At 46.4% G+C, this 13,278-nt stretch overlaps 1 protein-coding gene across 1 annotated transcript in view; it reads right to left on the bottom strand.

Annotated features, from left to right (window-relative positions):
• Nucleotides 1-1,617: 1,617 nt before the first annotated feature.
• The window catches only part of SLC13A4 (solute carrier family 13 member 4), a 39,044-nt gene continuing 27,383 nt past the window's right edge, over nucleotides 1,618-13,278 (bottom strand). The window contains exons 10-16 of the mRNA XM_029234238.1: nucleotides 11,727-11,828; nucleotides 11,284-11,385; nucleotides 10,470-10,567; nucleotides 10,138-10,262; nucleotides 6,769-6,930; nucleotides 5,366-5,503; nucleotides 1,618-1,884 (exon numbers count right to left, since the gene is read on the bottom strand). Coding sequence (XP_029090071.1) covers nucleotides 1,747-1,884; nucleotides 5,366-5,503; nucleotides 6,769-6,930; nucleotides 10,138-10,262; nucleotides 10,470-10,567; nucleotides 11,284-11,385; nucleotides 11,727-11,828 — 865 coding nt within the window. The 3' untranslated portion in view covers nucleotides 1,618-1,746. The remainder of the gene's footprint in view (nucleotides 1,885-5,365; nucleotides 5,504-6,768; nucleotides 6,931-10,137; nucleotides 10,263-10,469; nucleotides 10,568-11,283; nucleotides 11,386-11,726; nucleotides 11,829-13,278) is intronic.

Consider the following 13,278-nt stretch of genomic DNA (forward strand, 5'->3'; position numbering starts at 1 on the left):
TTTTTTTGCTGTATGCGGGCCTCACTGTTGTGGCCTCTCCCATTGCGGAGCACAGGCTCCGGATGCGCAGGCTCACAGGCCATGGCTCACGGGCCCAGCCGCTCCGCGGCATGTGGGATCTTCCTGGACTGGGGCACGAACCCGTGTCCCCTGCATCGGCAGGCGGACTCTCAACCACTGCGCCACCAGGGAAGCCCCCCCGCTCCCCGAACATTTTAAAGCCACGTGACTGTAGTGATCTGGCTTCGTCAAACCAGACGTAGTGTACCTAATACTGGTATTTCACATGGGCTCATTCACTTTTATAAGTCGCCAGATAATTTGGCTTAAGCTAATTGGCAGAAGCAGTAATATTCCTGATTAAACCTGGTGCAAGTTTGGCACAAAAGAATTTTATAACTCACAGATACTTGGTAAACTAAGGGAGTAACTTATTGGTTATTATGGGAAAACTGCACGTGTTATCAATACTAACTTAAAATCAGTTCAAGAAGTGCAGCAACTATGGGGTCCTCCTTTTCCCGTAAGGTGTATTTAGCAAGTAACTGATGGTAGAAATCAGAAATGTGTAATGCCTGAAGACTGGAGGGCCTGGGAGCTTCATCCAGTCCTATAGCGAGGACCTCTGTCTTGGGGGAAAGGGTGTATAGTACAGGAGGAAGGAGGAGGCCTGGATTTCCAAAGTGATTTTTCTCAAAGGAAACGTTTATTGAGCAGGTACAGTTTACTATATTGTATAAGTTGTTGGGGACTTTAGGAGACGTAAGACATCTCCCCTCCCCTCAAGAGGCTCATTAACTTGTAGAAAGTGACTGATGTGTTCGGACCTTTCTGTGCTTGTCTTCTCAGGGACAAACTACTCATTACCTCCAGAAGAAAGTCCATCAAATATCATTAATAATGCTATGGTCTTAATCACAGTTTCGGCCTCCTTAATAAGACAAGTATGAACGTTTTTTCTCCCTCCCGACACTTAACCAGCACGGTGGTATTGATGGTTAGTGATGAGTGAAGAGACAGACACTAATCTCAATGTGTCTTCTTTCTCTACTTCCTTTTCCTTAGAACAGCACCAGCCTCTTCCTGAAGGGGACTATTTCTTTACAGGAATTTGGTGCCAAGGTATAGAGAAGCCATTGAAGAGAGACACTTAAAAAGGAATCAGAGTAGTGAAAAAAGAGTACTGATTGCCACAAAGAGGACTTACTAAGAACTGCCTTTTTGTGGAGAAAACTTACGATAGAAACACTTGAGAGAAAGGAGGCAACATTAGGTCTCAAGTTCTAGGTGAGATTTTCCCCAAAGAGAAGTCACTGGTGTCACTCTTGTGCATAGGTAGGATGATTTGGATTTCTCCTCCTACTAAAGCGGATCGAGAAATTAAGAATAACATCAAACCCAGTGAGACTAGTCAGTTTGTGAGGATTAGCCTCTGAGGGGCAGCAAAGACAGACTTTTGTTTCTTCCTGTCTTCAGAAAGAGCTGATTGGAGAGACTAGATACAAGGAAGTGAGAACGGTTTTAGGTTTCCTTGAGCTGTGGTGCTAAGGAAGGAGGGCAGAGCAGAAGACACTAACATCCGAGCCTGTGCATTTGGTTGTTGGAGGCTCCCTGCAATTCACTCGAGGTGGTAGCTGGCGGAATCTTCTGCTGGGGGTTTTGCACTCCTGGTGGTTTGCTTGGCCTGTTGGTCAGATTCTGCCGGGTGCTGGCAGCTCCTTTGGTTGGGCCATTTGCCCACTTGTGTTAGGCCTGATCAGTGATGTTACTGACCTTAGCCCAGGCGGGAAAAGTGTCCAGGTGGAAGAGGCTAATTCCCCATGTATTGATGGCCACCATCACTATCACCAGGCCAATGACATTGACCCCCAGACCAGCCTTCACCTGCAGGAGACAAAGCAGCAGGACACACAGACTAGTCACTGTGAGCAGGCAGCAGCACAGATCCCCAGGTGCTCCCCACCTGTGTCCCCTGCCTGAACCTCACCCCCGATGTGATCACAGCCCACCTGCTTGGCCCTGATTTGTTCCAGTCACTGCCTGGGGTGCCCTAGTGGTGCCTTGTAGGGAGCACAGGACTGTTGAGGACAGGAGAGCAGGGAGGACTTGGGGCTGGGAGACGGCCGTTAGAACCTTCTCTGTGTTTGTAGCACTCTCGCTATTACATGGAGGCCTAGAAGCTATGTACTTGGAACAGCAGATCTTGGGATGTTAAGTTACGCTAAAAAAAGGGTTCTGTAGCTACATAATAGGGAATGTGTTCATCAAGATTAAACAGAGCTTGTAAAGCAGGAACCTCTCAGAGCCTTTAATGTGCTGACACATACGACTCATAGGAGAGCCTGTATTCTATGACTGTTACCTTTTTTCCCCCAAGGAACAGCTCATGGAAGTAGTGTACCTTAGGTTCACCTGGGGCAACAGGTCAGCTGCCTTCCCACCAGCCCTTCCACAGGAAGGTTACACAGGTACCCTGGCTGGCACGGGGCCTTTGCTGCTTTCTCCTGAGGGAATGTCACCTCCACAGCTCTGACCCCTTCCATTTCTGTCATGGCATGGACACTACCAGGCGGAAGGGGACGTGAGGGATGGCAGAGCCAGGGCCATTTGGAAAAGTGTACAGTAAGGATGGCTGGCATCCTACCAGGTGATGACCAAGTATACAGCGTGTCACCACAAGTCCACTAGCTGGGACTGAGTTGGGAAAGTTGCAAGGGAAAAATGAATGCCAGGAAATTGTTCTAAGCCAATGACTAGATGTGCCTTTCTGCCTTCTGGCTCAAGGCCTGGACTTATTAATCACCCTGGCCTCCTGGGCCTTTTGGCCTGGAGAACTGACCATGTTTCCTAGCAGATGAGAGGAGGCAGGTTCTAAAGGAGCTAAATTAAGGCCGTTTTAGAGCTGAAAGGGACCACATAGAGCATCTAGTTTGAACCTCCTCACTTAGCAGGTGAGGAAACTGAAGTCTTTAGTCGGTGCCCAGGCTGGGAATAGAACCCAGGACCGGCTCACTGCTCATCATCCAGTGCCTTTAAAAATGACTCTTTCTTCTTAGAGGAAAACATAGGCAGAACACTCTATGACATAAATCACAGCAAGATCCTTTTTGACCCACCTCCTAGAGAAATGGAAATAAAAACAAACATAAACAGATGGGACCTACTGAAACTTAAAAGCTTTTGCACAGCAAAGGAAACTGTAAGCAAGACCAAAAGACAACCCTCAGAATGGGAGAAAATATTTGCAAACGAAGCAACTGACAAAGGATTAATCTCCAAAATATACAAGCAGCTCTTGCAGCTCAATATCAAAAAAACAAACAACCCAATCCAAAAATGGGCAGAAGACCTAAATAGACATTTCTCCAAAGAAGATATACAGATTGCCAACAAACACATGAAAGGATGCTCAACATCACTAATCGTTAGAGAAATGCAAATCAAAACTACAACGAGGGTATCACCTCACAGCAGTCAGAATGGCCATCATCAAAACATCTACAAACCATAGATGCTGGAGAGGGTGTGGAGAAAAGGGAACCCTCTTGCACTGTTAGTGGGAAGGTAAATTGATACAGCCGCTATGGGGAACAGTATGGAGGTTCCTTAAAAAACTAAAAATAGAACTATATGACCCAGCAATCCCACTACTGGGCATATACCCTGAGAAAACCATAATTCAAAAAGAGACATGTACCACAATGTTCACTGAAGCTCTGTTTACAATAGCCAGGACATGGAAGCAACCCTAAGTGTCCATCAACAGATGAATGGATAAAGAAGATGTGGCACATATATACAATGGAATATTACTCAGCCATAAAAAGAAATGAAATTGAGTTATTTGTAGTGAGGTGGATGGACCTAGAGTCTGTCATACAGAGTGAAGTAAGTCAGAAAGAGAAAAATACTGTATGCTAACGCATATATATGGAATCTAAAAAAAAAATGGTTCTGAAGAACCTAGGTGCAGGACAGGAATAAAGACGCAGACAGTAGAGAATGGGCTTGAGGACATGGGGAGGGGAAAGGGTAGGCTGGGATGAAGTAAGAGAGAGGCGTGGACATATATACACTACCAAACGTAAAATAGATAGCTAGTGGGAAGCAGCCGCATAGCACAGGGAGATCAGCTGGGTGCTCTGTGACCACCTAGAGGGGTGGGATAGGGAGGGTAGGAGGGAGGGAGATGCAAGAGGGAAGAGATATGGGAACATATGTATATATGTAAAACTGATTCACTGTTATAAAGCAGAAACTAACACACCATTGTAAAGCAATTATACTCCAATAAAGGTGTTAAAAAAAAAAAGACTGTCTCTGATCACTTGATTCCAGGGTAGAAGGCAGGGGTGATCAGGGGAAGCACATGGCAGAGGGAGCGGGCCAGGGAGAAGCGGCGGGGGTGGTCTTCGTGGGGACAGGGGAGTTGGGGCAGTGCTCAGTAGGGGCAGACAGGGTCGTGTAGTAAGATCTGAGGGGGACAGAGGGGTGGCTGTGACCTCTCTTCCCTGAAGTAATACAGATGACTCAGCTGAGCAGTTTGAAAGTAGAAAGGATCTGAATATCTGCTCCCAGCCTGAAGCTCTTCCTTTTCTTCATTCGATATTTACAGGGCTGCTGAGATCAAGTTTGGATTTGAGTGAAAAGTAAATAGGCCCTCAGCAAGGGTGAAGCGGCCGGGTTTCAGTCAGCCTGGCCCAGTCATCTGTATTAGTTTTGTCCTCCTTTCCCAGCCCCGTCAGCCCTGGGTATTAAAAAGCACAGCAGTGAGCATAGGTTGAGGGGTGGAGAGTGGATGTGCTGCACACTAAAATCAGCGGCAAAATGTACCCTCAGAGCCATCTCTCGTGAGCCTCGCTGAAAACTAAGAAATGAGCTGAGTGCTTCATTTTGTAGGTGCTGCTTCGGGGGTTCCTTGCTTGGGGGAGAGAGTTGAATAGAAGGATCCTGTTCTTATCACCCTAGGTTCATGCAATGTCTCAGACTTAACCTTCTGTGAATAAACCAGCAACTCTGAGTGAATATCCCCACAGTCCAATGAAGAAACTGAGGCAAAGCCTAGAACAAGCTCTTACCTTCTGGAACTGGGTCACATCCCGTGTCTGTCCCAGCTTTTTCTGTCCACATTCCCACTTTCTCCCAGATTAGGATTTTGGGAAGAGCACATTTTTGCTATTCTTGGTGGGCATGGACCATACAGAAACCTCTTACCAGGACCATTCTTTCTGCCACAGCAGACTGAGCTATGACAGGTCAAGGGCACCGCTTACAAAATAATAAACTTGAGGAGAAGGCCGTGGGGCCAGTCAGCCGTGTCCTCATGGCAGGTGGGCTTGGCAGGAAGAGGACACCCACGACTTACCATATCTTTAATCTGGCAGTGCCCATAGCTGAAGACGATGGCGTTAGGGGGGTTTCCCACTGGCAGCATCACTGCAAAGGAGATGCACATGGTGACTGGGATCAGGGTGTAGAGTGGATTTATGTGCAGCGTTTCGGACTAGGAGAAGAGAGAATTCACAGAAGCATTAGCCTTGAGATTAGACTTGCATTTCCTGTGCTTACTCTCATGAATGTGCTTTAAATGATGGCTCAGTGTTGGCTAACCTTGGCTGGACACCATGTGCTGGGGGCAGTTAAATCACACCCTCAAAAGCATGTAGTGCTGGGCTACTTGGACGGGTTCCCGCTGCTCACTCACTTCCCATGGAGACACGGGCTCCAAGTTACTTCCCAGAAGGGATGTTTCATTTCTTGGTGCTGGTCTAAGGAAGTGGTTTTAAAATTTGATTCTTTAGCTGAGAAATTCTTCAAAAACAAATCTCATGAATAAGCTGCTTTGATTGGAGTAGGCATCTCTCGCTCTTGGGGTGCAGAATTAAGCTTTTTTTGTCCTAGGTAAGATAATTGCCTTACATGGGACGTGAGCCCGTGGTCTTACCCTCAATGTTGCCAAGTTTTAACTAAGTGCATTCCCATGCTCGCACAGGCAGGGTGACGGAAGGGAGAAGTTGGAGGGAGTCGTCTGAGCAATGAGCAGAGTGGCTGGGAGGAGTTTGGGGTTAGAAGGAGCAGGAAGACATTATTTTGTTGGCAATGAGAAGGAGCCTTCATTTTACAGGTTCCACCTCACAGAATGGGACAGAGGCAGCATTTTGTTTGGTGCATTACCTGTGGGGCTGCTTAGCCAGGCTGAGATCTGGCAGTTGCTCCCTCCCCTATTCCATTAATAACAAATTGTTCTGAGACCGTGGAATGAGGCTGGCATTGCTCATAATTCTCAGAATCTCCTGGACAGAGAAGTTGGGTGGAGGTGCTGATGACAGAGCTGTGGTTTTGGTCTCTGCAGCCGAGAGTACTTCTGGGAGCATTTTGCCTCCATTTTCTGTAGCTATTTCTCCCGCCCTCCTGTTAGGTCTCATCTTAGGAGAGAAAGGTTGATGATGATGGTGGGGAATTAGAATCCTAGGGTTTTAAGGTTATCTTGTCCACTCTTGTTTCCATTCAGGGCTGCCCCTAAACTAAGCCTAGTCCTTTGGAAAAGGGTTTCTAGAACTCTTGCTGTTATTAATTATCTATTTACTTATCAGTTACTGTTTGAAATGGACTTCATTTATCAAACTATGGCTTGAACACCAATCAGTGAAGGCTGTGGCAATGACCAGAAGAGAGAGTCCAGCCGTGGAACTGCCCCTGGGCCCGGGCCTGCCCCTGTCTGTTCCTGTGGTAGCCGGTCTGGATATCTGGGAACCCTGCTCTACTCACCAGACTGCACAGGATGGGCAGGAAGATGGTGATGGTGGCCGGATTGCTCACAAACTCTGTGACAATGGACACCAGGATGCACGCCAGCAGGGTGACGGCCCACGGTGGGAGGCTACTCAGAGACAACATCTGGTGCCCGATCCACGTGGAAAGGCCGGAGCTCTGCAGGAGACAAGGTGATGCAGTGAGAAGAAAGCGGGAAAGGCCACTCCCAGTGGAATTCTTAGCCTCCAGAAGGCCAGGGATGGTGAGGGGCTGAAAGGGACCACCAGGAGCCATCTAATTTGCTTCCCTGTTTTCAGGCTGACTGGACCCACAGGCATTCCTGATTTTTTATGGTTAGATCACTATGTAGCCCAGCAAATTCTTTTTTTTTTTAAATGATTGTACACCCTTCAGTCTAATTAGGGCCTCCTGGTCAGTCACTGTCACAGGGCATGGAGAGCCTCTACTTGCTGAGATCCTCCTTAGCCCTGATATGACTTGGCAGGGATTGGAGATCTTTGGGGTGATGAGCCCCTCAACTTCAAACTTGTTACTCTTTCTCCAGCCTCTGACAGTCTCATGCTGTGCATTCAATCAACAATGCCCTTTACACAGATTGCCAAGTGTAATCCTTAATCCTGCTTTTGAAATCTATTTCTCTTATCACCCGTGAAATGGGAAAAATTATCAACATGTTTGGATAGTAACCTTTCCTCTGGTTTTGGGGGCCTTGAATCGGCAAGACTGAAAATTAGAAGTTTTACATGAGTAATGAAGGAGAGAGGGATTACAGGTCTATCTCCACGTAGTGGGGAAGGTGCCACATCACTGGCCTAGAAACAGTCATTCAGTCTCAACCTGTGTTAGGTTCAAATCTCATCATGGCTGACATCAGGATCTACCATCTGCCCATGCTTTTTGGCAACACGATATAAAGGCATATTGCCACGCTTGAACATTTTCCATTAGCAACACCTGTACACATCTACTCAAATCAATGAATATTCCCATTTGGAATAATTCATTAGGTTGGAAGATGTTCATCTGCCAATGATGAGGGCTCTCCCCCTCCCCTAAAAATGAAGGGCACAAATGAGTTTATGTTCTTAAAAAACCCCAGGTTGCCATATGCCTTCAACAGCTCTCCCCACCCTCCCTCCTCTCCCTTCTATGGTTGACAAGCTCTGACTTTTCCTATTTACCCTCTAGAATGCAATAAAGAAATGGGCAGTAGGGCAGAAAGCAAGGTGAGACATTTTATGATTCCTCAAGCTGTAAGCCCTACTCATGTTCTACTGTTAAAGACTGCCTTACTACACTGTCAGCAGGCCACCCTTTCTCCTCTTTTCCAAGTTCATCAAAACCTCATTTGATCTCCACAGCACCCTGGCCACTTCCTGACATGCTCATAGACGACTGATGACCAAAGGGCTTCAGAATTCTCTCATGTAGCCATTTTTACCTTGGACCACTTCCCTTTCTTTTTTCTCAACTGACCGAGAGCTATAAATCCAGTATGTGGGGACTACCTCAATTAATGGTGGGTGCAGAGTCTTGAGGCCTACAGGAACTCTGTAATTGTTATCTCTTGTGACACATTAAACTTTGCTCTCTGGACAAAGAGAGGGGAGGGAGAGCAGTTAGCTGAGTGGAAACAGTATGTTTTATAAAGAAATGGATTTTTATTTATCATGTTTTCCACATAGTACTTGTAAGTAAAGTGAAATAACTTAATGGCAATTTTTTTTTCAGAACAACTAGTTGATACTATAATGAAATAAACTGGTAAATTAGACTGCAAAGTTAGGGAAAAAACCACAACAAAGGAAACCTTAATTTTTTAAACCCTTGGTATGAAAACATTTTTTATTGGATTTTCCTCACTAATGTTAAGACTGAAATTATTTGAAATTCAGTAGGAATCACACATATTGTACCTGAATTATATTATTAAAGTAGTAGTCAGTAGGTTCTACAGTTATACCAACTATACATGCACAATTTTGGTTAAAAAAGAAAAAAAAAAGATCTTGCCAGGCTAGGCTCAGAGGCCAAAACTAACCACTGAAATTCAACAAGGATAAATATGATATTGTGAACTTGGAATCAAAAATATTGACAGCATATATACAGGATTGGTTGAAGGACTTGAAGCTTAATAGTGGCTAACAATGAAAAGAATGAAGCGTTTTAGTTGACTGCAGTTTCAATACAAATATTGACATGAATGACAATGAAGCCTTATAAAAGCTTCCATAAAAATACAGGATGGGACTTGGGTAATTACGTATTCTACCCTGCACTAGACCGACCACCCCTGGACTGTGTTTGAGCAAAGGCAAAGTGGTCCTAAGGAGAAAGACCAGCATGGTAAGGGGTCACTACTATGAGGAATGGTTAAAGGAACTAGGGAGTTTTAGTTGGAAGAAAAAAATGATCTCAAGGGACCTGATTGTCTTTGTTGTTTTAATAATTATTACAGGAGAGGAGAGGGTTCCTGAGAAGAAAGCCAGAACAAAGAGTGGAAGACATCCAGAAGACCTGAACTGAAAGTAAAGAACAATATTCTTTGTTGGCTGTGCAGGGCTTGCCCTGTCACTGGAGGTGTCCTGGAGGGAAATCTCTATTTGGGTGGGAAGATGGGACTCAGTGTCGCTCCGTGGCTCCTTCCAAGTGGAGGATTCTGTGACTTTGTTACTGATGCAGAAAGCATTTAGGCCCACAATGAATGGGCAGTGAAAAGTGAGCCAAGTTTAGAATGGGTGAACGTAGATAGACGAGCTAGAGGAAGAAAACAGGGAGACCCCTAACCTGCTTGATTCTTAGGGCTGTTTATTTCAGGAAGGGCTAACAATCTGGGAAAATCAACTATTTCCCACCAGCCCCCTTTAAAAGATCTCATCCCGAATCCTCCCAGTCAGGAAGTGGGGGGCATTTACATCTGCTTTAGCATACATTCTCCAAAGGGTCTCAATATATGCATATGGAGTCCATATGCATATGGACTCACAAGTTGCTGTGAGTCAATCTGGAGCATCTCAGGGCCCTTACACCTTACACCTATCACCACTGTCAAAACTCCAGAAGGACATGCCTACAAAGTCTAGTACATCTTTTGCTTGTAGCAGTGTGGGCCCATAGTGAGGTGTGAATGCCTGTGTGCCGTGACTGTGGCACAGCTATCTGTAACTCTGTTCCCAGTAGTGCCAGCTTAGAAGGTGGGACAGGATGTCCATTCCTGGCTGAACTGCTTCCCTTCCCAGTGACTTGGGTGAACATTCACCTCTCAGCGCCTTTGAATCTTCCTTCCCGGCACCATAATGACTCATTAGGTCAAGCTGCTGGAAAAACATTGGACCCAATAAGAACAGATTCAAGGGTTACCTTGCTGCCAGAAGCCAGAGCATAGCCTCCTCCCACCAGAATGACAATCTCCCAGGGCATGGTCTTCTGGAAGTCCTTCCACGTGATCATGGGCTCTGTCCTCGGTGAGGGCTCCTGGTCTTCCCCTGGATCACAGGTAGACAGCGAGGCAGAGCCAGATGAACCCTAATGGGTGTGATTTGTGGAGACAGGGGCCTAATTGATGAACCAGAGGATACTCTGCTATTCTGGGAGGAGTTGGAAGGGCTTTGGTAAGGCTTCTCCCAAAATTCTGACTTCGACCATTATTTGACTAGAGCCAGCCCCAACTTCTTCTCTTGAACTCCTCTCACCATCGTTCTTTTTCCCGAAGCAAGGCTTCTTTGCTGGAATCAGGAAGAGGAGGAAGCCAAGGAAGACAGAGACTGTGGCGTCAGTGCGGTAGCCCTTCCTGGTGAAGAGACAAGAAAAGCTGGGGAGAGGGTCAGGAAGCCCAGGGGTAACACAGTGTCTCAGGACAGCCTGTCTGAACACAGTGCCTCTCTTGACCTAGTCTAGAGGGGACGTCAACCTTCCTTCTTGCCAGTTGCTGCCATGCTGTCCGGTGGTGGATTTAATGGGCAACAGTTAATGTCTGGGGGCAGGGCCTGGTTAGGGTAGATGTCTTAGTGTGAATTTATGGACCTATTAAAAGGAGTGGTCAGGAGTTATTTAGATAAAGGAGACCAGAAAAAGATGAGTTCTCTTTCCTGGGAGGGTCACTAGCTGGCACTGAGAGCTTGTGGCCTGTGGCCCTGGCCCTCGGGAATATGTAGGGATGGGACAGGCCTTGGCCACGATGGCCATGGTCTTTACAGGTGGTGTTTTACTCTACAGACATATTCTCCTTTAACTCTCATAACAATTGAGGTTCCAAGAGCTTAAGTAACAAGACCAAGGTCATGTGGATGGTAAGTGGCAGCTCTTGATCCCAAGCCTGGACTCAGACTCCAAAGACTATTTTCTTCCTGACTCCACACTGCAGCTTCCCTAAAAAAGGGGGACTTTCAAGGGAACAAAGTGCTTCCTGGGTTCACGACTATCCCGAAGAATCTGGGAGGGGACACCGGCGGGTACTGCCTGAAGGGTTTGGGTTAGCGGGTTGTTCTCAGAGACAATATCCTTTACTTTTCAAAGAAGGAATCCCAACCAGGAACAAAGCCAGGCTCCCGGGTAAACCACAGCACCGTCATCAGGATGAAGAAAAATCCAGTCACCATTTCCGGGTAGCTATAAAAGAAAACAGACCCACTCCAGGAACTGGGAAGTTTCTGTTAGCTTTCACACTTTGCTTTGGGATGCTCCTGTATGCAGAGCTCCAATAGTGGAGACCTAAAACACAGCTACTGCTTAACCACTTGGACTTGGAATACAGCAGAGGGGAAGGGTGGCCCTTAGAGTCTGGGCCAGCTTGACTTTGGCATTAAGTAGCACCTCTAAATACCTAGATTCATAGTTGAGGAAAATTCCCCCAGCTCAAGGGACCGCTGAGAACAAGGCTGCTTCTGTGCACACTTTACCTGCCACACTTTTTCCTGGGGAAGGAGAGAGGGTGAAGGGCTGATTCTTACGTAATGGCTCCCAGCTTTTCATATTCCTCTTGGATCCTCTTCTCTGATAACTCTTCCCTTTTGGTCTTCTTCTTCTTACTCAGAGAGCAGGTCTCTTTAAAACTGAGATGGGAGAATGAGCAAAAGAATAAAGGAAGCACACTTCTGAGGCCCAGAGGAGAACAGGTCTTAAGCAAATACTAAACTACTGGCTGGCTGGCTGTGATGGCGCTTCTCTCCACTCGCCCCACCTATCACGCGACTTGACCTCTTGATCTGCCAAGTTACACAGCCTCTCATCAGCCTTCTCCCCAGCCTTTCGGGTATATCTCTGGTATATAAATGTAAAGTCATGTCTCATGGACTTGTGCAAGTGTACTTGTGTGAGGTTGTTTCTACACACCTGTCTTTTTAATTTTTTTGCCCAGTTGGGTTTTTTAATTAATTAATTAAATTTGGCCACTCCATGCAGCATGTGGGATCCTAGTTCCCCAACCAGGGATGGAACCCGCACCCCCTGCATTGGAAGTGCAGAGTCTTAACCACTGGACCACCAGGGAAGTCTCTACACACTCGTCCTTTACATAAGTGAGAATCAATGTGACGCGGCATATGTGTATAGATGCTTATATATTTGTGTGTTGCACACACACATAGGTGTGTGCATGTGTATCTGTCTAGAGACAAGGCTTGTCTGGGGTGAAAGTGGGTGTTACTTTTCAATTAGCAACACTGGAGGCATAGAAGTATACAGTTATCTTTGATTTGACAATTGTCTCTGAGTTATTAAAAAAAAAAAGTCAACTCAGAGAACATTCCCTGAGCAATGGGAATGTTGGGTCTCCGGACTAATAGCAAAACATCATATACATCTTCCCTTTATGTGTTCGGAGCTGATCAAATTTGGAGTAAGCATCCGTATTGGGTAAAAGGCTGGCTAAGCAAATTAATATTAGAAATAATATTGCACGAGGAATGTCTAATATTATTTTGAGGGATATGAGCATATTTCATACAGCTACTAAGTATAAATCAGTCATGTCTATAAAATTAAGCCTAAGGGAACTTCTACTTGGCATCATTTCTTTTTTTTGTGTGTGTGGTTCTCGGGTCTCTCACTGGCTCCGGACGCGCAGGCTCAGCGGCCATGGCTCACGGGCCCAGCCGCTCCGCGGCATGTGGGATCTTCCCGGACCGGGGCATGATCCCGTGTCCCCTGCATCGGCAGGCGGACTCTCAACCACTGTGCCACCAGGGAAGTCCTTGGCATCATTTCTTTAGAAATTAGTTCAAATTACTCTGTATGGAACTACATTAAACACTCTCCGATTCAGACTCTTTATGAATCCAGCACTTCCCCTGACCAGTTGGTTGAAATTAAGAACATTTCATTGCAGAGCTCATAGTGAAGTGCAGAGTCCATGTATGTTCAGAGTGTCTAGAAGACGTGATGCCCGACTCCTCATCTAGTCCACTGCATCCTCCGGGCACCCTCTGTGGTTACTTGGCAGCTCCCCGTTGGATGGCACCCTCCAGGGCTTGCGCCATGGCCCTGGATGGACAGGAGAGCCTT

Source organism: Monodon monoceros, unplaced genomic scaffold, assembly GCF_005190385.1.
Source record: "Monodon monoceros isolate NGI ecotype Baffin Bay Population unplaced genomic scaffold, NGI_Narwhal_1 Super_Scaffold_2, whole genome shotgun sequence".
In the NCBI taxonomy this organism is placed as follows: domain Eukaryota; kingdom Metazoa; phylum Chordata; class Mammalia; order Artiodactyla; family Monodontidae; genus Monodon; species Monodon monoceros.